This window comes from Podarcis muralis, chromosome Z (assembly GCF_964188315.1).
Source record: "Podarcis muralis chromosome Z, rPodMur119.hap1.1, whole genome shotgun sequence".
Taxonomy (NCBI): Eukaryota; Metazoa; Chordata; class Lepidosauria; order Squamata; family Lacertidae; genus Podarcis; species Podarcis muralis.
Genome location: NC_135673.1, coordinates 11,753,045 through 11,775,776, shown reverse-complemented (window position 1 = coordinate 11,775,776; position 22,732 = coordinate 11,753,045). Strand labels below are relative to the sequence as shown.

Genomic DNA, 22,732 nt, shown 5'->3' with positions numbered 1-22,732 from the left:
CCACTATTCTGGAAGGGTGCCATCACGGCACACACACCCCGGACATGTGCCATGCACCACGCCCCCACAGGCAGCGCCCGACGTCCCCAGAACGTGTGCCATGCCCGTGGGCGGCACACCACGCCCCCAGGGGGGTGCCAGTCACACCCCCGCCTGCTCTCTGCCCCCAGTAGCGGAGCATGCAGCTTTGCCACTGTATGGATATGTTTGTGCGAGCCACTTTGAGAATAATTTGGAAACATGGCAAATAAATACATTTGACGCTAATAGCACCCTATGGAACTCACTGTTACAAGATGCAGTGACATTTGCTGATAATACGATGAACTCTAAAAGGATCTTTTCAAACTGGGTGAAAAGGGAACAAAAAGGCAAATGCAATTTGATGCAAAAGCAAGTGTAAACTGATGCACACTGGGGCAGTGTTGTGTACTGGTGAAGTGTGTTGGACCAGGACTTCGGAGACCAAGGATCAATACCCACAGTCATGAAGCACCCTGGATGAATTAGGGCGGGTCACTGGCCTAACCATAGCTGTCAACGTTTCCCTTTTTTAAAGGGAAATTCCCTTATTCCGAATAGGATTCCTCGCAAGAAAAGGGAAAAGTTGACAGCTATGGGCCTAACGCTCTTCACGGGATTTTTGTGAGGATAAAATGGGGGAGAACCATACACACCACCTTGAGCTAACTGGGGAGAAAGCAGGGATATAAATGCAATAAATAAATAATTCCTAATTTCATATATGCAACAGCTAGGGTCTGAAATCGAGATGACGGCCCAAGGAGGTCTGGAGACTGCAGTGGATCGCTCAATGAAGATGCGCAGCAGCCTTGAGAAAGGGCAAAGGCCCATCTAATCTGGCATCCTGTACTCACAGGCTAATGGAACGTTTGAAAGCGTGGCCCGCGCGCAACAGCGACTCTCTCCGCTCGCGGTGCCCAGCAGCTGCTATTCAGAAGCATTACTGCCTCCTGCGCTGGGAAGCTGTATATGCGCTCCTGAGCCAAAGCTGCATAGGATTGCAGCCGAAGAGGCACCTCTAGCTCTCGTGTTCGCCAGGTGCCACCCTGGGGCTCTTCTCAACCACCACCAGGAGACGCCTAGGGTTCAACCACGTGCACGCCGTGCGTAGGGAAGCGAGAACAAGGCGTTCGGCTAGGGGCACCTCGCCCTATCGGGAGCCTCCCCCAAGGTAGTAAAGAGGGCGGGCGTGATTTTTAATTTTACTGTATTTTTAAACGGCAACTCTACGGGAGGCCTCGGCGTGGTGGAGACGACGAGGCCAAAGGATTCCATTTGGGAAGGGCTGCCTGGGCGTGCGCCCTGGGCGCAAAGCGTAAGTCTCCGAGGGGCCCCTGGTGGTTGCGCTTGGGACGCAGGAGGCTCGTTCGGGGCGGGGGCCAGGCTCGCCCATTCATTCTCTCTGGGCCGGTCAGGGTGCTTGGGAGGTGAATCGAGAAAGCAGAGCGAGCGGCAGTGCGGGCTCCGGGAGGCAGGGGGCTCTGTGCTTGCGCCGCGGCGCCGGTGTCTTCTCCTCCTTGTCGGAGCGCCTCAGAGGCGGCGCCAGGCTCGACTCGGCCGCCTTCCTCCGCCCTCGCCCATGGCTCCCGCCGGCGGCCTCGGCTCCTGATGGGCTCCTGCGCTCGGTGCAACGGGCTGTTGGGGAGCGGGGGCTCGGTCTAGCGCGCCCGCCCGGGTAAGGATCGCCGCCGCCGCCTGCGGGCCCTGAGAGGGCCGCCTCTCCTTCCCACTTGCCGCTGCTTCTCCGCTTCTCCTCCTCCTCCTGTTCCTGCCTCCGCTCCCCGCCCTGCCGGGCAATGAGAAGCTGCTTCTGCTTGAAACGGGGGAGCCGGGATCAGCCGCCGCCAGCGCCCCGGGCAACAGTTAAGTGTCTCCCCTCCAAGGAGCCTTCGGGGCCAGGCCCGGCTGGCCCACCCACCCCCTTTACCCCCCACTCCGGACTGGGCCCTGCGCCTTCTCCTTCCCCTGCTTCTCTTTTCTCCCTGGGGGTGAGGGCTTTGCATTGCTTCCTTTTCCCCCTCCCCACCTCACCTTTTGGTTTTGTGACCTCCAAACCCTACACACACCTTGTGTTGCAGGGGTGCCTTTTGTTGTAAGCGGGGCTTCCTCCGCAATAGGTAGGATGCTTCTCCTGGATTGAGAGGGGGGGAGGTACTCAAAACAAGCCGACAAACAAACAACAAAACGTGCTCTAGGGTGCTAGTGATGGTGGGGGCATCCCTCAGCCGCTTCCTTTCATTGTGTGGACACAGCTTTCCCTTGTTCGAAATCCTCTGGGAGCCTGAGAATGGGTCTTGGTTTAAGGAAGAAATAAATGATTTCCTGGTAAGGATTCATAACAATGGACTGGCCTTCAGCCTAAATATCTCTTCCCATCCCTTGTCCATCTCCTGATCCAGGGGAAACTATAAGTATATATCCCAAACAATCAGAAGATCCTAACCAATCAGTGGAAATCCAGCCAGGCACATGCCGTGGGGCTAGACCTACTCAAAGTAAACCTACTGAAACTAATAACCAATGCTTAATCAGGTCTGTTGTTTCCACTGGGTCTACTCTGAGTAGGCCTAGCATTGGATACAACCGCTGATGTTATTCAATATGTCATGTGATGCTTTGGCTAGGTATTTATAACCCTCTGGCTACCAGCTGGTACCACCCTGCCATTTGTCGACTTTGTGAAGCACCACTGTGTACTGGGTTGAACTGTTGACTGCTTGGCCTTGGCTGGTGCGCCCAGCTTTGATTGGCAGCTGATTTCCCAGTCCTTTGATGAGAATCTCTCTACACACATGATGACAGGTTTAATACAAGGGTTAAACCTGTCATCCACTGTCTTCTTGGTAGGGTGTGTTTCTGGGCAGAGCCACAGCATATGGTTCAAGCACATTTAACAGAGAGCCTGGGGACTGTAGTTTTCCCCTCACGATTCCCAGCACACTTGACAAACTACAGTTCCCAGGATCCTTTGAGGAGGGTGTCACAGGCTTGAATGTGCTTTAAATGTATTGTGTGTTTCTTCCTGTTTAAAAAGTAAGGTAACATAAGACAGATCCATAGGACAATACATTTATGAGGCGAATACAAAAGTCACATCCTTGTGAGTGAGCTCTTGAGTTCTCCAGGCGAGGTCATGGTTTGGAGAACTTGTGGTCCTCTAGATGTTGCTGGACTCCAGCTCCCATCAGCCCCAGCCAACATTGCCACGGGTCAGGGAGTAATGGGTATTGGAGTCCACCTGGAGGGTCACAGGTTCCTTATCTGTGAGCTAGTTGTCAAGCAAAGTAGAGAGGGAGGCGAGAGGGAACCAACTACCTTAGTGTTAAGACCAGGGGTCAGCAAACTTTTTCAGCAGGGGGCCGGTCCACTGTCCCCCAGACCTTGTGGGGGGCCGGACTATATTTTGAAGGGGGGAAATGAACGAATTCCTATGCCCCACAAATAACCCAGAGATGCATTTTAAATAAAAACACACATTCTACTCATGCAAAAACACAGAGTCCCGGACCGTCCGCAGGCCGGATTTAGAAGGCGATCGAGCCAGATCCGGCCCTCGGGCCTTAGTTTGCCTACCCATGGTTAAGACCATCAAGTCCGCATTGAAGTTGAACATTGGAAGATTCAGAACGGATAAAAGCCAAGTGTTTTTTCATGCAGCGCATAATTAAATTAGGGAGCTTGCTCCCACTGGAGGCACTGGTGGCCATTAGCTCGGGTGGCTTTAAGAAGGTTGGACATATTCATAGAGAATAAGACTGCCAATCAGTTCTTCTTCCACAGTCAGATGCAGCAGTGCTTCTGAATACCACAGGAGAGGAGTTGTGATTGGGTTCTGCTTGAGCGTTTTTCATTGGGGCATCTGGGCGACTGCTGTAAAAACAGGATGCTGGACTAGATAGGCTATTGGCCTAATCCAGCAGGCTCTTGTGGCCATACATTCTTATGAACATGGATTTTTTTTCCTTGTTCTTTTTAAAAAACAAACAACAAACAAAAAGCCTGTGCAATTTTTCATCTCTTCACACCCACCTCTTAGTTACCACTTCAGGTAGGATGATTTCTACAACACTCCAGCCCCAGCTAATGTCAGCCATTTAAAAAACACATTGCAGTGAGATATATCATATTTTTTTTAAATACCGAAAGTGTACAATCTTGCAATCAACAGGACTTTGCAATTTGAAAGGGAAGCTTTATCATTTTTTTGAAGATAGAGTCACAGAGCTGTGGAACTCCTTGCTGCATGAATACAAAGGGTATTATTAAGACATATCGCCGTAGTATTTTGGGGTGGAGAGCTCTGTCCTAGGAGCACTTTAAACAAAGTGATAAACCTTGCAGGAAATGAAAACAGCACCTTTGTTGGGGTGACTGGTGTTGTGATTGCTCCATCACGGCTAGAAAAATGAACAGCAATGTGCAGCTCCAGATTGTCAAGGGGTTAGAGCACTGTACTTGCAAATAAAGGGTCACTTAAGTTTAGAACAGGGGTGGCTAAGCTGTGGACCTCCACATGTTTCTGAACTACAACTCCCATCAGCTGCAACCAGTGTGATCAATATTTGGGGCCCATGGGAGCTGTTGTTCAGCAATATCTAGAAAGGGTACAGGTTCCTCAACCCTGGTTTAGAAATGGAAAGAGGGCGCGCCACATAAATTCACAGAATTACAAATAGTTGTGTGTGCACACACATACAGAGCAACGTTCCTTTTATAAATCTAAAACTCAGGATCATTTGAATGAGTTCAGGGCTCTCAAAACATAGCCTACTTTTTCACACGAGGCATAATTGACAGTACGATTCTAAGCATGTTCATTCAGAAGCAAGTGTTGTTTTTGTTAGTGGGAGTCGGTGGCCACTAGTTTAAAAGGGATTATATAGGAATTAAAAGTTCAGGCAGCCACATTCTGCATTAATTGAAGTTCCCGAGTGGTCTTCAAGGGCAGCCCCTGTAGCAAAATATCGCAGTAATCCAATTGGAGAGGTTGCTAGACCATGAGAGTACACCTGTCCAGAAATGGTGACACAGCCAAAGCTAGAAAAACAGACCTTCTGTGACACCGAGTCCACCTGGGCTTCTGGTGACAATGCTGCATCCAGGGTACATACACCTGAGCTGGCAGGTCTGTTGATAGTAGGCCTCTTCCACCCAGCTATACTGGTCACATTAAACAGATTCTCAAAGACACTGCTCTCTTGCATGGCCTTTTAATTGATGGGGCTGTAGCTTAGTTGAGCTGTGCATTTTTGCACTCAAAAGGTCCGTGCTTCAATCCCAGGCATTTCCAGGTAGGACTGGGAAAGAATCTTTCCTGAAACCTTGGAGAGTCGTGGGCAATGAGTTTGGGCAATTCTGAGCTAGATGTTTGCAGGGAGCAGATATAATTGTTGTGGGGGGCACAAACAATTAGCATACCACATTGTCTGTATTCTGATGTTTCCTTAGGTCACATTCTTAGATCTTATGTTTAAAGCACCATGATAGTAAAAAAACCACCTGTGGCTTCCTCCGTAAAATGCTGGGGACAGAAGTTTGCTAAGAGTGCTGAGAGCTGTTAGACTTCTAACAGAGCTACAGTTCCCAGCACCCTTAATCTCCGGGTCCCAGGATTCTTGGGAAGAAGCAGCGACTGTTGGAAGTGGCATAAGAGGGCTTTAAATATATGGTATGGATGTGACCTATATTAGATTAAGGTAGCTTCCAGGGAGTTGTGTGGCAGGATACTCGAGCCAAATTTTTTAACATCTTAAAAAGTAGGGAAGGAGAGGCAGGGTGTCATCCAGGTTGAAAGCAATGTGTGTGACTTCCAAGGTGGATTGACTATGAGAGTGACATTTGATGCTTGTCACACTTGCAACAAGTATGCCAGCTTGTAGTGCAACATGAATTCTGATGCTCAGTCCTTGTTCATAGATCACATTGAGATTCCCCCATTTTGCTCCTTGCTGAGATACTAGCCCTAGAACAGCTGCCCAGCTCATGTTGGGTTTCTTCAGAGGATGTAGCCGAGTGCATCTGGTGCAGTTTTGTGTCATTGCAGCAAGACTTCTTTCCTGGTGCAAATTTGGGTGAGCATTTTTAGAATGAGTATTTTGAGCTTGCTGAAACTGCACTTCCTTTGCTCTCACTCCAGGAAGCTTCACAGGAGGGCTTAAAGCTTCTGTCTGTGCAGGGCTGAGTGACATGCTTCCTGTTTGATAACAATGCTGGTATCAGGTGTGATGTGAAGGAAATGATCGGATTTCCCTTCCCCATTGCCGCATCTCCTTCAGCTCAGAGCAGAATTGACCTTGCAACATGCCTGTGGTAGGGCTGAGCTGCTTGGAGATTTTCCAGGACCTGTTGAGTGGGGAAAGTGTTGTGGTTTAGGGAGCAGAGCATCTGGTCTGGCTCAGCCTAAGGCAGCTTCCTGTGCCCCTGTGCTGGGAAAGGAGCATAGCTCAGTGGTACAGCTTCTGCTTTGCATGCTGATGGCCTCAGGTTCAATCTCCAGCATTTCCAGGAATGTCTGAAGCCTGGAGAGCCACTGCCAGCCTAGCTCAGTTTTGACTGGGCATGAAGGCAACCAGAGTGATCTGGGATGGAGCGACCCCCATGTGAGGAAAGGTTGCACTATTTGGGACTCTTTGGTTTAACAAAAATGCAAGCAAGAGGCTACATGATAGAAGCTCATTAGAAATAAGCATGGTGTGGAGAAAGTGGGTGAGGGTCACAGTAATTCTTCTGAATCCAATTTGCTGGAAACCACAGGAGGGGAGAGTGCTCCTGTGCTCAGGTTGGCCACTGTGAGAACAGGATGCTGGGCTAGATGGGCCATTGGCCTGATCCATCAGGACACTTCTTACTTTCTTAAGGCAGCTTCCTATGCTCCTGTTCACTGTTTCCCCACCGCAAACACTTGCGTTGGCAACTGAAAACCAGGATGTTGCTCAAGAGCTGAAAAGACATGCCATCTCCCAACCAGGTAGACATGCCATTTTTCTGTCTCACCTGCAGCAACTTCCAAAGCTAGGAAATCCATTCCTTGTTGCTCCTATGACAGTCATGGCAGCTTGCTATCAGGTGGATGCACAAGGAGTTCAAGAGCCCAGGAGCCCACCAGCCGTGGTGAGTGTCTGCAGTATTTTGGCCTGGTGACTAGCTTGGCTGCAGTCATCATAGCAGGGCTTAAGGACCAAAGGAGGGGTCCCCCCCCCCATTGCAGTAATGCATGGCTTTTCTTTTCTTTTTAAAGAGAAGTCATCCTGAAGTTGTGTATCAGACACAATACACAGCGGCAAGTTCAAAATATGGTAAATATTAAAATAAAACAAAACAGGTGGGGTATTCAGGGGACCCAGCCAGCTGCTTCCTCTGATAGCAAAATCTAACGGTCTGTGTAAGGTTCAGAACAATATTTATCTAAATCTCCCAAGCGATATCCGGTCTCTTTTTAGGTCTGATTTGGACACATCCTGTAGGCAGAATAATAATGCCCTTAAAGAGGCAACTAGCAACAAGACAAAACAGCTTGTTTGGATCAATGGAAAAACACCGTGTAGCAAGGAACAATTCTTTGTGTTTGAGGTGTATATCCAGAAACACACAGGATTTCTACGAGGCTGGATTGTCTTTTTTGAATTTTGTCTTTCCTGTGTCCAATGGGTTAATGTTTTGCTGAAATTTTGAGCCATTCCTTTCAGGCCAGGATAGAGCAGCAATTCTAAAACCTTTCAGCACCCAGGGCCTTCTTGAGATGACTGAGAATTACTGCCTCTTCCCGCCCCCCCCCTGCCCCCATTACAAAATCATAGTGTAAAGGCAGAGTCAGTCACAAAATGGAGGCAGAGTGTGGAATAATAATTTGGCAGTTAGTGACATCAGTTTCTATTGATATCTCATCCATCTTTGGAGATGGTTAATTTTTTTGCCACAGTGTTTTCATTGTGGCAAGGAATCCCGTAGCTCAGCTTTCCTCAAGTTACAGATACTTTGCTCTGGAGATATTGGGCCTTGGCCTCCTCGTTTTAGGTAGAATTTGCTCTAAGCCAGGCATAGGCAAACTTGGCCCTCCAGATGTTTTTGGAACTACAACTCCCATCATCCCTGACCACTGGTCCTGTTAGCTAGGGATGATGGGAGTTGTAGTCCCAAAACATCTGGCGGGCCAAGTTTGCCTATGCCTGCTCTAAGCCAAGAAGGCTTTGTCTTTTAGATTCTCCCTTCCCACTTCCACAATATCCCCCATCCCCATCCTTTGTAATTTCTTCTCTCATTCATTTCAGCTTTGTACCTTATTCTCCCCCTCAGCCAAACAGTTTCTTTCATTGCTCCTTCCTGGTTCTTTTAAATTCACCTCTTCCTCCTACAACAACTTTCCTCTCTTATCCCCTACCATTCCATTCCCCACAAATCAGTCAGTTGATTTGTCCTGAACCACCAGCAAGGCTCTTACTGCATTCCACCTCCATTGATGGAGGCAGCAGTACTTCTGAATACTGAAGTGGCTGGAAACCACAGGAGGGAAGAGTTGCTGTTGCATTCAGGTCCTGCTATTGGGGCATCTGGTTGGCCACTGTGAGAACAGGATGCTTAATCATATGGGCCACTGGCCTGAGCCAGCAGGCATTTCTTTCGTTCTAGGGAGTCTACCCCGCTACCAGGTCTGGCTGCTTGCCCTTCTGCCCCAGTATTGATTTCTCTTGTCTGGCAGTGGTCCTACAGGGTCATAGGCAAAGAGAAGAGGCAATGTTTCCCATCGCCTGTTACCCGATCCTTTTAATTGAAGATGCCTGGTACTGAATCTGAGACCCCTTGCCTGCAAAGAGTGGCCTCTGGAAATAAAGACATAAGAAGCTCTCTTCCGATTATGTGAACATTCTAACATCTTAAAGTCATCAGGATAACCTTTTGATAATCTTTCTGGGAGCTTGCATAGCTTTGTGTTTATGCTAAGTTCATGCTAAGCTGCCACCTCTCTGTCCCATTAACACCAAAAGCCCATTAGGTGGTGACAGGAGAGAGAGGCCTTTCTGTGGCTGCTCCCCTAGATAGGATTCCCTCCCAAGAGAGGTTAGATGGGCTCCCTCCTTGTTATCCTTCTGACAGGCCTTTGGAAACGAAGGAGCAGAGGGTGCTGACCGCTGGGCTGTCGTCAGGGCAAACTGTATTTTACTTGCTGGTTCTAAATGTGTTCCAGTGTATTTTAATACAGTGGTACCTCAGGTTAAGTACTTAATTTGTTCCGGAGGTCCGTACTTAACCTGAAACTGTTCTTAACCTGAAGCCCCACTTTAGCTAATGGGGCCTCCTGCTGCCCCCGCACCACCGGAGCACGATTTCTGTTCTCATCCTGAAGCAAAGTTCTTAACCTGAAGCACTATTTCTGGGTTAGCAGAGTCTGTAACCTGAAGCGTATGTAACCTGAAGCGTATGTAACCCGAGGTACCACTGTAATTGTTTTTAATTAGTTTGTTGTTATGACTTGATATTTTATAATAGATTTTTTTTAATGTTGAAACCCATCTTGATTCCCAGCTTCAGAGAAAAGTAGGATATAAATACGTTTGATATAGAAAAAGAGGGGTCGTTGGCTTTTGCTGCCAAACTCCCCAATGGACTGAGTCCCCTAAGTCCGTGATCGGTCGGAGATGAATGGGTGGAGGCAGGATGCAGTAAAAGCAAGGCAGATCTTTATTTTTCTGTTGCAACAGACTTCCCTCCCCTCCTAGCAAGGAGACATGAGAGACCCATAACCAAGAAGAAACATCTCTTTTAAGGGTTTGCATTTTGGCGTGGAGAAGGACATCCCCTCTACGAACAGTCAGAAATTACATCACACATAAAGTGGGGTTACTATGGCTAAGGCAGGCCAAGGTGTGATATTCTTGAGCTCTGTTGCAACAGAAAAGTAAAGACCTGCCTTGCTTTCACTGCAACCTGCCTCCATCCATTCATCTCTGCCCAATCATGGACTTGGGGGGGCTCAGTTCCTTGGGGAGTTGGGCAGCAAAAGCCAAACACCCCTATTTTTCTGTATCACATTTAATCATAAATATAATGGTTCTGATTATGGTTGGGCTTAGTGTTAGATATGAGCTGAGCCAGTGTGCTCAAATGGACCCAGTGGCCTGACTGGGCATGTCAGTTTCCTAGGTGTGCTGTTCCCGTGAGAGATAGTGCCTCTCTCTTTCTGCTCACCATCCTGGAGATAATAAGTGACATACTATGCATATTCAAATAGGTGAGCCAGTCCAAAGGGTCTAAGCAATAGGAAGCCCAGAAGATTTGTTTGGGGGTGGGAGATATGAGAGAGAAGGGGAGGGGGAAATGGGGCAAAATAAGTGTGTGGGAAAGGCACATCGCTAGTTAGCATGCAAGAACTTCACTCATCAGCATTAATTAGACATTGGCGTCTTTCCACCACAAGTTGACTCCCCAAAGTGGAGAAAAACAGAATGCACAGTGGATGTAGATTGGAGTGTTCAGAGGCACCTGGTGTTTCCTCTGCTGGAAAGTGGGGGGGGGGGTGGGCCCTGTTATTTGCTCCCCCATTCCGCCCCCTAAGAAAGTGTGCAGTTGCCCCCACCTAGTACAGAAGGGCCTGAGTTTTTTCCCTTTCCGCCTTTCCTCCCCCCCCCCCTTCACCATCCACCCCTTTTATAAAATGGGTCTTTGTGTGCCCAACGACAAAGTCCGAATTGATGCTGGGTTTCCTGCCCGCCCCCTGCCGCTCGCTCCGAGTCACACACCCACAAGAAGGCTTTTGTGCTTCCAAGCCGACAATGGCTTTGCTCTTTCTCTCTTTTTTACTGCGTGCCCCCCCCCCCCGCCCCCACCGGAACCCAAAGGCAGATTATTGTTGGCATCTTCTAACAGGGGTGAGAGAACGTAGTTCTTTCTGCCAAAGACATCCAGGAATGCCTGACTTGGTCACTTGGCAAATGCTGCCCTTTTTCTGAAAGATGGCCACTGTTCCACTAGGCTGCTCTTTATCATTATTTTAATTTATTAAATTACTTCTATACCACCCTTTATCTGAGGATCACAGGGTAGTTTACCATGTGAAAACACAAAAATAGATACAGTGGTACCCCGCAAGACGAACGCCTCGGAAGACGAAAAACTCGCTAGACGAAGGAGTTTTTCGTTTTCTTAGCCGCTTCGCAAGACGCATTTCCCTATGGGCTTGCTTCGCAAAACGAAGCTTGCCCCGCAAGCTCCGGGGATAGCGGGGAAGCGCAGCGCGTCTTCCCCACTGTCCCCGGACCCCTTTTGAACCAAGGGATGGCAACGGGGAGAAGCGATTCTCCCCGCTGCCCCTTCCCTTGCTTTAAAACAGGTCCGCGCACGCCTTCCCCTCTGTCCCCAGAGATTGCGGGGCAGGCAGCGGGGAGAAGCAATCTTCTCCCCGCCGCCCCTTGCTTTAAACAGGTCCAGGGACAGAGGGGAAGGCGTGTGCGCCCGGAGATTGCGGGGCAGGCAACGGGGAGAAGCAATCTTCTCCCCGCTGCCCCTTGCTTTAAAACAGGTCCGGGGACAGAGGGGAAGGCGCGCGGCGCTTCCCCTCTGTCCCCGGACGGTCTCCATAGGAACGCATTGATTGATTTTCAATGCATTCCTATGGGAAACCGTGCTTCGCAAGACGAAAAACTCGCAAGAAGAAAAAACTTGCGGAATGAATTAATTTCGTCTTGCGAGGCACCACTGTAATATGATAAGCAACAAAAAATACCTCCCCCTGTTTAAAAGGCCATAGATTGTTTAATCAGCGAAATGCCTGGGAGAAGAGGAATGTTTTTGCCTGGTCCTAATGATGTATAATGAAGGCGTAAGGTGGGCCTTCCTGGGGAGAGCATTCCACAAATGGGGAGCCGCTGAAGAAAAGGACTGCTGTCTTGTTGCCACCCACCAGCACACGAAGAAGGGCCTCAGATGATGGTTGCAGGGTTCAGGTTAGTTCACTGAGGGGTCTTCAGCCTTGACCACCTTGTAAGTCTCTCCGCCTGCCTGTTAACCCAAAGTGTTCTTTGGCCCTAGATATATAGTGGTTGGTTGATCACATAGTAAGGGGGAACACTCTGTAAGTCAGGGGTGCAGAGCAGTTTTCAGCCATATTCACATCTGCGGACCTCATGCCAAGGGTGGTCAAGACAGAGGTGAAAGTGGATGGGGCAGCACAAGTTAATTTGTACTGTTGTATTAACGGCCACATCACAGCAGCCAGGCACACACCAGCGGTTTCCACACACCTGCGTCTCCATCATGGCAGGGGAAATGCGTCATCACAGTTCAAGGACACACTCCAGCCAGTTAACAGCACTCAGAGAGGTTGAGGTTTGTGGCCTGGGTGGGGATTGGACTGGGAGAATTTGAAGGCCTCACTTGACCTCCTGGCCCAAGATTCTCTACCCTTGCCATAGTTCTATGTGCTTTCAAGAGATGCTCCACTCACTGTCCTTCACTCATAGTTGGGCAAGACAGGGAGGAGCCACCCACTAAGCCAGGGCTGATGCCCTCCTGATGTTGCGCTGAAGCTTCACTGGGGCTGATGGGAGTTGTAGTCCACAGCTTCTGGAGGACATCCACATGGACAGCCCTGTGCTAATCCCTGACGCTGTGTGGCAGCTGGACCAGCCTTCTTCAACCCAGACTTTGTTGGAACTACAATTTGCATCATCTCCAGCCAGCTCAGCCCAGTGGCAAAGGATGATGGGAGCTGTAGTCCAACAACAATACCTGGCGACCCAAGTTTGAAAGAACACCGTATTACAGGAGATAGTGTTGAATTTACACCAGAATTAATTTTTGTTTTCTATCCTTATGGGACATAATAGGGATCTCAAGACCAAGGACTTCGCATTTCCTAAATGCGACATCATACGGCAGTGGCAAAATCTGGATGGCCTAAACCTATCAGCTTGGTACCGAACAATTTGGACTTTAGCAATAATGGGAGAAAATCACATGTAAAATATGGGTTAGTCAAGGAAAAAAGTTACCGTAGTCATTTTACACCACCCAGCAGAACTTTGTTGCATATGCATGCAGCAAAGACTAACAAAAACACAGATCAAGGGCAGTTATGGACATTTGGCAACACTGGGACTTTTTATCCCCTGAGGACATCATGATATGTCATGTGTGTTGCACCTGCCTTTTTACTGTAATTTCCCCCATTTTTCGGAGTGTTATATTGTATTGCTTCTATTTAAAAAAATGTATTTTTTTTCTTTTTTGGATATATACATTTGTGGATGGGGGGCTGCCTTTGGGTCACATCCCCAAGCTATATTTAAAGCCCATGGCTTGAGCCCCTAAGAATCTGAGAACTCTAGTTTGTTTTAAGGGTACTGAGGACTGGAGCTCTGTGAGGTGTAGACTACAGTTCCTAGGGTTCTTCGGGGGAAACAAAATGCTTTAAATAGATGGTGTGGGTGTGAACTTTCAATGTAAGTGAACCTGCGTTCCACTTTTGAATCCTTTTTATTTCTTCCTTGCTTTAGTATCCTGCATCATCACTTTACTGCCTGATTTGTCTCTTGTTAAGATCTGTGAGATTACAATTTCCCACCCACCCATGGGTCTGATCCTAGTCACCTGAACGCAGCTCAGTGCTTTAGGTGAACTATTCTGTGCTATTTGCTTTAGCCACTGAGAGAGGGCCCAAGGCAGGTGCTCACTGTGCACCTGGGGGTCACCTGTCTCCTTAAATAGGGGCCCTTGCAATGTTAGCATGCTGTATAATGTGGGTGTAGCTTTCTGAGTCTCCAACCACATGGAAATGATTGTATAACATGCTTCTTAGCCCTTAGGCCAGGGCTGGAGGACCTCTGCCGTCCTTTACCTAAATTGGAGCACTACGAAAAGTTATTTATTGCTGTTTTCTCCTGTTCCACATTCTTTGCTAGATTTAATTGCCCCCCTGGGCTTTGTCACCCAGGTGCAACCCCTTTCTCCTATGATAGGAGCTCCCCTGGAACTCCCACCTACATGTTGGTTCTCCTGGTACTTGCAGGGGTTGCAATCTTGTGTACCACTGAATGTTTCCACTCTGCTTTGAGGTCTGAAGCCTATTGGTCTTGTTTTGCCTCCTTCAGGTGTGAGCTTTTGGGGGACTGGTCCTTAAGGACTCTAGTCCTTAAGGTTTTCAGTCAGCAAACCCATTATTTGCAAATGCAGACCTGGGTTCAGTTTCTTTCTCCTTTTTAAAAAGTAGGCTACCACCCTTGGGCGTCTTTTGCTTCTCTCGGATGAAGACCCGCCTGGGTTAAACGTTCCTCAGGCAGTGATCCCTAGCTGAACCTCGTTGAAAGCCTATCAGAAAAGGGAGTCAATTCAAGTGAGTTTTTATCAGCTGCAAATGCCACTTTGAGTTAGGTGTGCCCCAGCCAAGGGTGTTTATTTTGGCAGCCTCTTGTTATACTGTGTGATAGGGCAGCCCACTGGCGTTTTGCCCGCTGACCTTGCCCTCCCTCTAAATCTTCTTCACTCTTTCAGGAACAGTCCACGATGCCTGAGGTTAGAGAACTTGCTGATGCCTTGCCAGATGTGCCCATGGACCCAATCACTGGAGTCGGGGTCGTTGCTTCCCGGAACCGAGCGCCTACAAATTACGATGTCGTAAGTACAAAATGAGTTGTCGTGTATTTTCCCTCCTTAATACAAAATCCTAAATATCTCTCTCTCAGAGTTTTCATGGCATTGAATCTGGATTATGTGGGTTTCGAATTCTTTTTAATTTCGTGCACAGAAAATCTGCATTCATCCTGATGACTTGTCTCTAGTTGCTTTGCTTCCGTAAGCACTGCTTACTCACTTACTTCCTCATATCCTAATAAGAAGTAGTTTTCTAGCGTATGAGATTTTTAGTTTCCAGGCTCCCATCTTTGCTCCGAGGTCTAGAGCTATGGGGCCACATTCCCTTCTGGACAACTTCCCTGGGGGCCAAGTGCCATAGTGAGTGGGGCAGGTTGTCCCTGGCTTCTGTGAGCACACATGTACACCTCTCTGTCTTCCATCCAGCAATCAGAGTTCAAGTTTGCCTTCCCGCCAGGCAAACATGCTTGAGTTCAGTGAGGGACATGGCCTTGGGAAGAGTTCCAAGAGCCACATGGAAAGGCCTGGAATGCTGCCATCAACCCCAGGTCTGAGGTCCACCACCCCCTGGACTAGAAGTTTGGGGGTGGTGAAGCAAATCGAAGTTTTTTGAATGCTTATATTGATATTCTTGAGCTTGGTTACATATTCCTTTAATACAGAGTGTAACACAGGCTTCCACGTTTTGGTCTCCTTTCCTGCTATTGCATGGGGATCTGCCTGGGTTAAATATTTTTCTGTTTGTTCTGGCAACAAGTCTTGCTATGTAGCGATAGGCCTGTTGGCTTCCTGCCTACTGACCTCGGTTCATGTTACACATTTTGCTATGCAGAAAGCGCCTTCTGGAGATTTGCCCTCCAGTGGCTGCCATAACCTGGAGGGCTATTCATGCCTGTCATTAATTTCTTTTTGTTCTGCTTGTGTTATTTAGGTACTGCATAATCATTTGCATTTCTGAGCAGTGTGCATATAAATAAACCACACAGAGAATAAAAAATCTGTCACAAAAGCAAAGGCTGACCAGCAGGCATTTTCTGCTGGAGTGAGGAAGACTTTGTCATGTGCCTGAAGTTCAGCCAGGAGGGTGCCTGTCTCATAGAATTGGAAGGTATCCCAAGGATCATCTAGTCCAACCCCCTGCAATGCAGGAATCTCAGCTAAAGCATCCATGACAGATGGCCATCCAACCTCTGCTTAGAAACCTCCAAGGAAGCAGAGTTCTCAACCTCCCAAAAGAGTCTGTTCCACTGTCAAACAGCTCTTACACTCAGAAAGTTATTCCTGATGTTTAGTTGGAATCTTCTTTCTCGTAACTGGAAGACGTCTGTTTGAGTCCTATCCTCCAGAGCAGGAGAAAACAAGCTTGCTCCATCTTCCATGTGACAGCCTTTAAGATATTTGAAGGTGGCTATCATATCTCCAGTCTCCTCTTTTCCAGGCTAAACATACCCAGCTCCCTCAACCATTCCTCATAAGGCTTGGTTTCCAGACCTTGATCATGTTGGATGTTCTCCTCTGTTCACTCCTGTGTCATTTTCCTCCAGGGTTTTGTCTCTGGGAATGGGCGGTCTCCCTCCTCCCTAGGGGCACCCCACCTGTCTTGCTCTTCCAGTACAGTTCACTCAGGCTGTATCGAAAAACTCTGCCTCTTGTCCTGTAGCCTGAAGTGTGGCTGGGTGGGCCTCAGGTTGCTGCACCTTCTCTTCCAGCAAGGCAACCAGTTTGCACTTGCTAGAAGTATACTCTTGCACGTTCTGTAGCAGGAATAATAATAATTTATTATTTATACCCCACCCATCTGGCTGAGTCTCCCCAGCCACTCTGGGCAGCTCCCAATCGAATGTTAAAAACAATACAGCATTAAATATTAAAAACTTTCCTAAACAGGGCTGCCTTCAGATGTCTTTTAAAGAGATGATAGCTGCTTATTTCCTTCACATCTGAAGGGAGGGTGTTCCACAGGGTGGGCGCCGCTACTGAGAAGGCCCTCTGCCTGGTTCCCTGTAGCTTTGCTTATCGCAATGAGGGAACCACCAGAAGGCCCTCGGCGCTGGATCTCAGTGTCTGGGCTGAACGATGGGGAGTGGAGACGCTCCTTCAGGTATACAGGACCGAGGCCATTTAGGGCTTTAAAGGTCAGCACCAACACTTTGAATTGTGCTCGGGAACGTACTGGGAGCCAATGCAGATCTCTCAGGACTGGTGTTTTATGGTCTCGGCAGCCACTCCCAGTCACCAGTCTAGCTGCCGCATTCTGGATTAATTGCAGTTTCCGGGTCACCTTCAAAGGTAGCCTTACAAATATGGCACAGGTGTTGCAGGTCACAGCAGCAGCTCCTTCACCGTCCAGAAGAAGAAGAAGAAGAAGAAGAAGAAATAATTTATTATTTATACCCTGCCCATCTGACTGGCCACGCTGGGCGACTCCCAATAGAATATTAAAAACACGGTAAAACATCAAACATGTCTCGTCTCTGGTGGGTGGGAGTTCCACAGAATTGAGCCCACTGAATGCATGGCTTTTGAAGTTACAAGCTATGCACCTGAGCCATTGGGGGCCACCAGCAGAGACTCCCCCAGAAATTTCAGGGTTCGGGCAAGGGTCTAAGGGATCAGGTGGTCCTTAAGGTATTCTGGACCCGACTTGTTAAGAGCCTTGCAAATGGATACAACCTGCCCCAGAATGTATGGCCCCACATGGAAGCATGCATTGTTTCAGGCTTCAGAGCAGCACTGCCCACTCAGTCGCAGCCCTCTGCGGAAGTGGCTCTCGTGCAAGTGTCGCAAAATGTTTGTTCCGGACTTGCGAGAAATCTATATTTTCGTGTGACAGCATCTACTCTGGAACCTCACGCCTGTTGGAATGCCATGCATACAGTCCAGCCAGGGAGAGGAAGGGGCTGGGAAGGGGAAGTGACCTAGGGAAGAGTCCCAAGGGTCAGATTCTGCTCCCAGGCCTAAGGCTCCCCTCCTGTGTATTGTAAGGATACAGGTGGCAGAACCTAGGAAGGAGCTTAAGAGAGTCAGCCAGAGCGGATGCTTCTGAGTTAGGTTGACTGGTTGATCACCCTATATCTGAGCTTGGATTTGGGAAGGGAGGTGCTTTTTGGGGACAGGGAATCTGAAACCAGCCAGCTGGAGGTATGTAGCGAAAAAGCAGATGCATGAACCTGATCCTTGGGGGGGTGGGGGAGAATGTGGATGTTGATGAACTGTTGTTGAACAAGAGTGTGAAGTCTCCCCGGAGCTCAGCTGGCTTTTTGGTTCTTGTCTTAGAGAATGTATTCTGATTGCTAAAAAGGATGCCTAACCTATGATGGAGCATTCTAAGCAGCGACTGCACAAATTCAGCCGTGAACAATGTTAACATAAAAAATTATTTTTTTGGGTGGGGGGGAATACAACTCTTTTCTTCTACCCACATTCCTCAGAAACCTGCAAAAGATTATAAGCATGGGATGGGATGGAGGTGATAGATTTGGGGAATGCAGGGTGGTGCCTTTTAATTTATCACTAATTGGAACATTAGGCATTTACCTGGGAGTTAGGCCAGTTTGAATTCAAAAGTAGACAGTTTTTAGAATCATGGAATTGTAGAGTTGGAAGGGACCCCTAGGGTCATTTAGACCAACCCCTGGTAATTCAGGAATCTCAACTAAAGCTGATCTGTGAGGGTTTCCGACTGGCAACTGTTTAACAATAGCAAAAACAAAATCACTTTTTCCACCTGATCAAGGAGGCTGAAATGAAGAGAGCTCGTCAGAAGATTTGTGCATAAAAGTACAGTGACTTCAGCTCAACCAAAATGATGAAAACTAATTCCTACACTCGGAATATGCTCAGAGACATTCTGGAGTAGCCGGTGTTGGTTCAGAGTAGACCCAGTGATCATAGCTAAGTTAGGTTCATTAATTTCAGTGGGTCTACTGTGAGTAGAACATGGTAGAATGCAGTCCCATGTCTAATCGGAAGTATGTCCTTTCAAATTTAGTGGGGCTTACTCCCAGGTAAGAGGGGATAGGATTGCAACCTTGTTTATTCATATTAATGCAAACTAAACATTTAGTGTATGTTCCACCCCCTTTTTTGGTATGATTTTGATAGAACTGTATGCATTGCATCATTTGGTGTATAAACAAAAGCCATCCTGAGGGGTATGATTCCAAAAACAAGCAACAGGTTGCTAGTCCTTATGAGTGCAATAAAACTCTTGAAAGTGCATGAACCGTGGTGAAATTCAAGAGATTGGTGGGGGATGAAAAGGATTGTGCATGGATCTTTCATTCCTCAGCCCTCTGGTTAGCAAGAGTTGATCAACCCTTGCGAAAACCATGCAGGCTCTCATCTTTTGCATGATCCATGCAGGTTGTAGATACTTAAGCTTCTCTGGGTGTGGAATTTGGAAACCCTTGGAGCAGATTTATCTTCTACTTTTGATGCAGCAGAGAGGGTGGGTAGCACAGGTTACCTAGGTAAAGGTACCCCTGCCCGTACGGGCCAGTCGTGTCCGACTCTAGGGTTGTGCGCCCATCTCACTTAAGAGGCCGGGGGCCAGCGCTGTCCGGAGACACTGCCGGGTCACGTGGCCAGCGTGACGAAGCTGCTCTGGCGAGCCAGCACCAGCGCAGCACACGGAAACGCCGTTTACCTTCCCACTATAAAGCGGTCCCTATTTATCTACTTGCACTTAGGGGCGCTTTCGAACTGCTAGGTGGGCAGGAGCTGGGACCGAAAGACGGGAGCTCACCCCGCCGCAGGGATTCGAACCGCCGACCATGCGATCGGCAAGCCCTAGGCGCTGAGGTTTTGCCCACAGCGCCACCCGCGTCCCCTACAGGTTACCTACTTGATGCTTTTAGCACTAAACTGCAAGGGAGCTCTGATTGGGGAAGGGCACCTGCTTTGCATGCAGAAGGTCCCAGGTTCAGTCCCTGCCCTCTCCCGGCATGGCTGGGAAATACACTTAGTGGAAATCCTGGAGAACTGATGCCAGTCATTGCAGACAGCACTGAGCTGGATGAACCAATGGTTTGACACTGTATAAGGCAGCTTCCTATGTTCCTAATAATTTTCACGCTGGAGCAGGGAATTTGAAAGCTCTGTTTGGGCTTTAACAGACCGCTGTTGCCTAGGAATGCTGTGTTTTCCCAGCTGCAGTTGGAAGTAGCATTTTGAAAGGAAAAGGTATATGTGTCGGAAGTTTGGGGGGGAAGGCACTCCACTGAGCCAATATTCCTGAGATGAACAGTATTATCTCTGCTGGCTCATGTACCTTTAGTTTGCAGCCCGTTTTCTCCAATACATTCCAGTTCCTCAAGATCAGTCTTTCCCCCAACCCAGATGTTTCTGGGGCTACTGTGTCCATCCACTGGCATTCCCAATGGTTGGTGGTGATGGGAGAGGCAGTCAGCACCATCTTGAGGGCACTAGGTTGGGGGTAGATCAGCCTCCCGCAACCTAGTGCCCAAGTATTGCTGGAAGTCCTAAGAAGTTGTAAACTCCAATATGCACAGCTTGGCACCTTGTTTGAATCTGCATGCATAGGCATGGCAGCTGGAGGCTCTGCTCCTTTGCCTCTCAAACATTTCTCCTCCACCTTTCCACGGAACGAGGCTCGCAAAGCAGTGTACGAAGATCAGGGCTGCAATCTAAAAGCCACAACACGAAAGGAAAATGAATTGGGGAGGGAGGAGGAGGAAAAAAACCAAGGTCAGGTACTGGGTATTAGTTATAGAGTTCAGCAGGTCATGGAGCTTAATCTAAGCAGCAAAATGAATGGGCTGCTTCATTCTCTACCCTTCTGGTAGTCTCACTGATGTTAGGAGAGACAGAGAGGGGTTTCACTTGTTCACATGCTATGACCCTGAATCAGTTGAACCAACAGAAGGGTGTTGCAGATTCAACAGTTTTGCCCCAAGTGATTCCTTAGTTGTCATTCCTGCATTGCAGGGACTTGATGACTTTTGGGCTCCTTTTCAGCTCTGCAGTTCAGGAAGGAGATGAGAGTGTCCTTTTGAGAGGCAATCCCTTCACTTGATCCATGTCTTTTAACAGGAAAGCAGTAAGGGAGGTAAAGGTAAATAAAGACATGGGGATAAGGGTTAGGCCAGCGCTGCCCCACCCCCAGCTCCAAGAAATCTCCCCATCTCCCTTCCAGAATGTTGTCACATCCATGTTGTTGTTTTAAGTGTGCCTGTTGGGTTCAAAATATGGATTTAGAGGGGAAATGGTGCACTTGGAAAACTGATAATGTGCAGCTTGAAAAAAATGGGGAGGAGGTTAGACGTGTTCGGTGTATGTATTTATTAAGCACTTAAATAACAGGTAAAGGGAGGGACAGCATGTACAGGAATTATATCAAGGTAGACTTAAGTTTCCATACTTAAAATGCTCAAACCATATTAAAACACCTTCTTTCTGGCTGGAACCACCTCTTCTTCACCTTCAGGCAGGTGATGCTCCATTGCATCCTTGTAAATACCCTTAAGGTGCTGCTTTTCTTTGGCGCCTGTTAGTTCCTGAACTAAGGCAGATTCATCAGTGAGTCATCACTGTATTGGGCCCCCACCTTGGTGCTTGCTCCCAGATCTTGGAACTCTCTCCCTCCCTCGGGAAGCTAGACTGGCTCCCTCCTTGTCCTGCTGGTGGGTAAAGACTTGTTTAATTCCAGCAGGCTTTGTGGAACTGACTGTTTTTAAGGAAACAGCTTTTAATACCGCTGTGCTGTTTTTTTACTACAATTGTACCTTGGAAGACAAACTGAATCTGTTCCAGAAGTCCATTTGACTTCCAAAACGTTCGAAAACCAAATTGCGGCTTCTGGTTGGCTGCAGGAAGCTCCTGCAGCCAATCAGAAGCCGCAGAAGCCCTGTCAGACATTTGGGTTCCAAAAGAACGTTTGGAAACCGGAACACTCGCTTCCGGGTTTGCGGCATTCGGGAGCCAAAACATACAGGTTACAGGGCATTCGACATCCAAGGTACGACTGTATCGGCATGTTAATGGATTTGTTTTCCTAGTGTTTTGATTCTGTTTAATTACTTTTTAACTCTTACCTTTTATATATTTTTAGCTTTCTTTAGTTTATCCATGTTGTTTTAATTTTTGTAAAGCATCTTGAATCCTGGTCAGGGATTCATGATGCTAATAATAAATAATGCTAATAATAATGATGAGAGATAAGAGTTACTTGCTGCTGTGGAGGAATAATAATATATTTCTTATACCGCACCCATGTGACTGGGTTACCCCAGTCGCTCTGGGCGGTTTCCAACAAAATATAAAGGGACAAAACAAAACATCAAAAGCTTCATGAGACAGGGTTGACTTCAGATGTCTACAAAAAGTCATATAATTGTTCAACTCTGACATCTGACGAAAGGGCGTTCCACAGAGAGAGCTCAACTACCAAGAAGGCCCTCTGCCAGGTTCCCTATCACTTATTGCAATGAGGAAACCACCATGGATACATGGATGGGGAATTTGCGCAGTTGGAAAATCTGCTTTTAAAAACAAAAAAACCCGATCGCTAATATACAATTCAGTCAATCAAAATCATAGGAGATTGCTCGACTGGAATTCCCTCGCCTATCTGGGGAATGGCAGTGTTCTGTAAAAAGTTGCCTGACAAGTTGGTGGAGAAAGTAGTTAGATGAGCAAAAAGCTCTGTTGATTCACTGATGCGTGATATTCCAACCCACCCTTTCCCCCAGGCCCTACACAAGTTCCATAGCTGCAGAAGCGGATACAAGTGAAAAAATTCTTCTCTTGTCAAATGCAAATGTTATGCCCTGAATTGCTGTGACCTGCCCTAATATTTGGCACACTGAAGAGGCCTGCAGATTTTTGTGGCATTCTTAGTGATAGGTTGGAGGATATCAGGTAGCATTCCCTGAGTGGGGGGCATGCTTTAGAATTACAGTGGTACCTCAGGTTACATACGCTTCAGGTTACATACGCTTCAGGTTACAGACTCCGCCAACCCAGAAATAGTACCTCGGGTTAAGAACTTTGCTTCAGGATGAGAACAGAAATCACGTGGCGGCAGCGGGAGGCCCCATTAGCTAAAGTTGTACCTCAGGTTAAGAACAGTTTCAGGTTAAGAACGGACCTCCGGAACGAATTAAGT

At 47.9% G+C, this 22,732-nt stretch overlaps 1 protein-coding gene across 5 annotated transcripts in view; it reads left to right on the top strand.

The window, feature by feature from the left end:
• Positions 1–991: 991 nt before the first annotated feature.
• The window catches only part of MVB12B (multivesicular body subunit 12B), a 99,863-nt gene continuing 78,122 nt past the window's right edge, over positions 992–22,732 (top strand). The window contains exons 1-2 of one of the 5 annotated variants that reach the window (XM_028715407.2): positions 992–1,195; positions 14,506–14,628. In XM_028715407.2, the coding sequence (XP_028571240.1) occupies positions 14,518–14,628 (111 nt within the window). In that variant the 5' untranslated portion in view covers positions 992–1,195; positions 14,506–14,517. The other 4 variants (XM_028715409.2, XM_077922401.1, XM_028715404.2 and 1 more) reach the window with 4 other exon arrangements.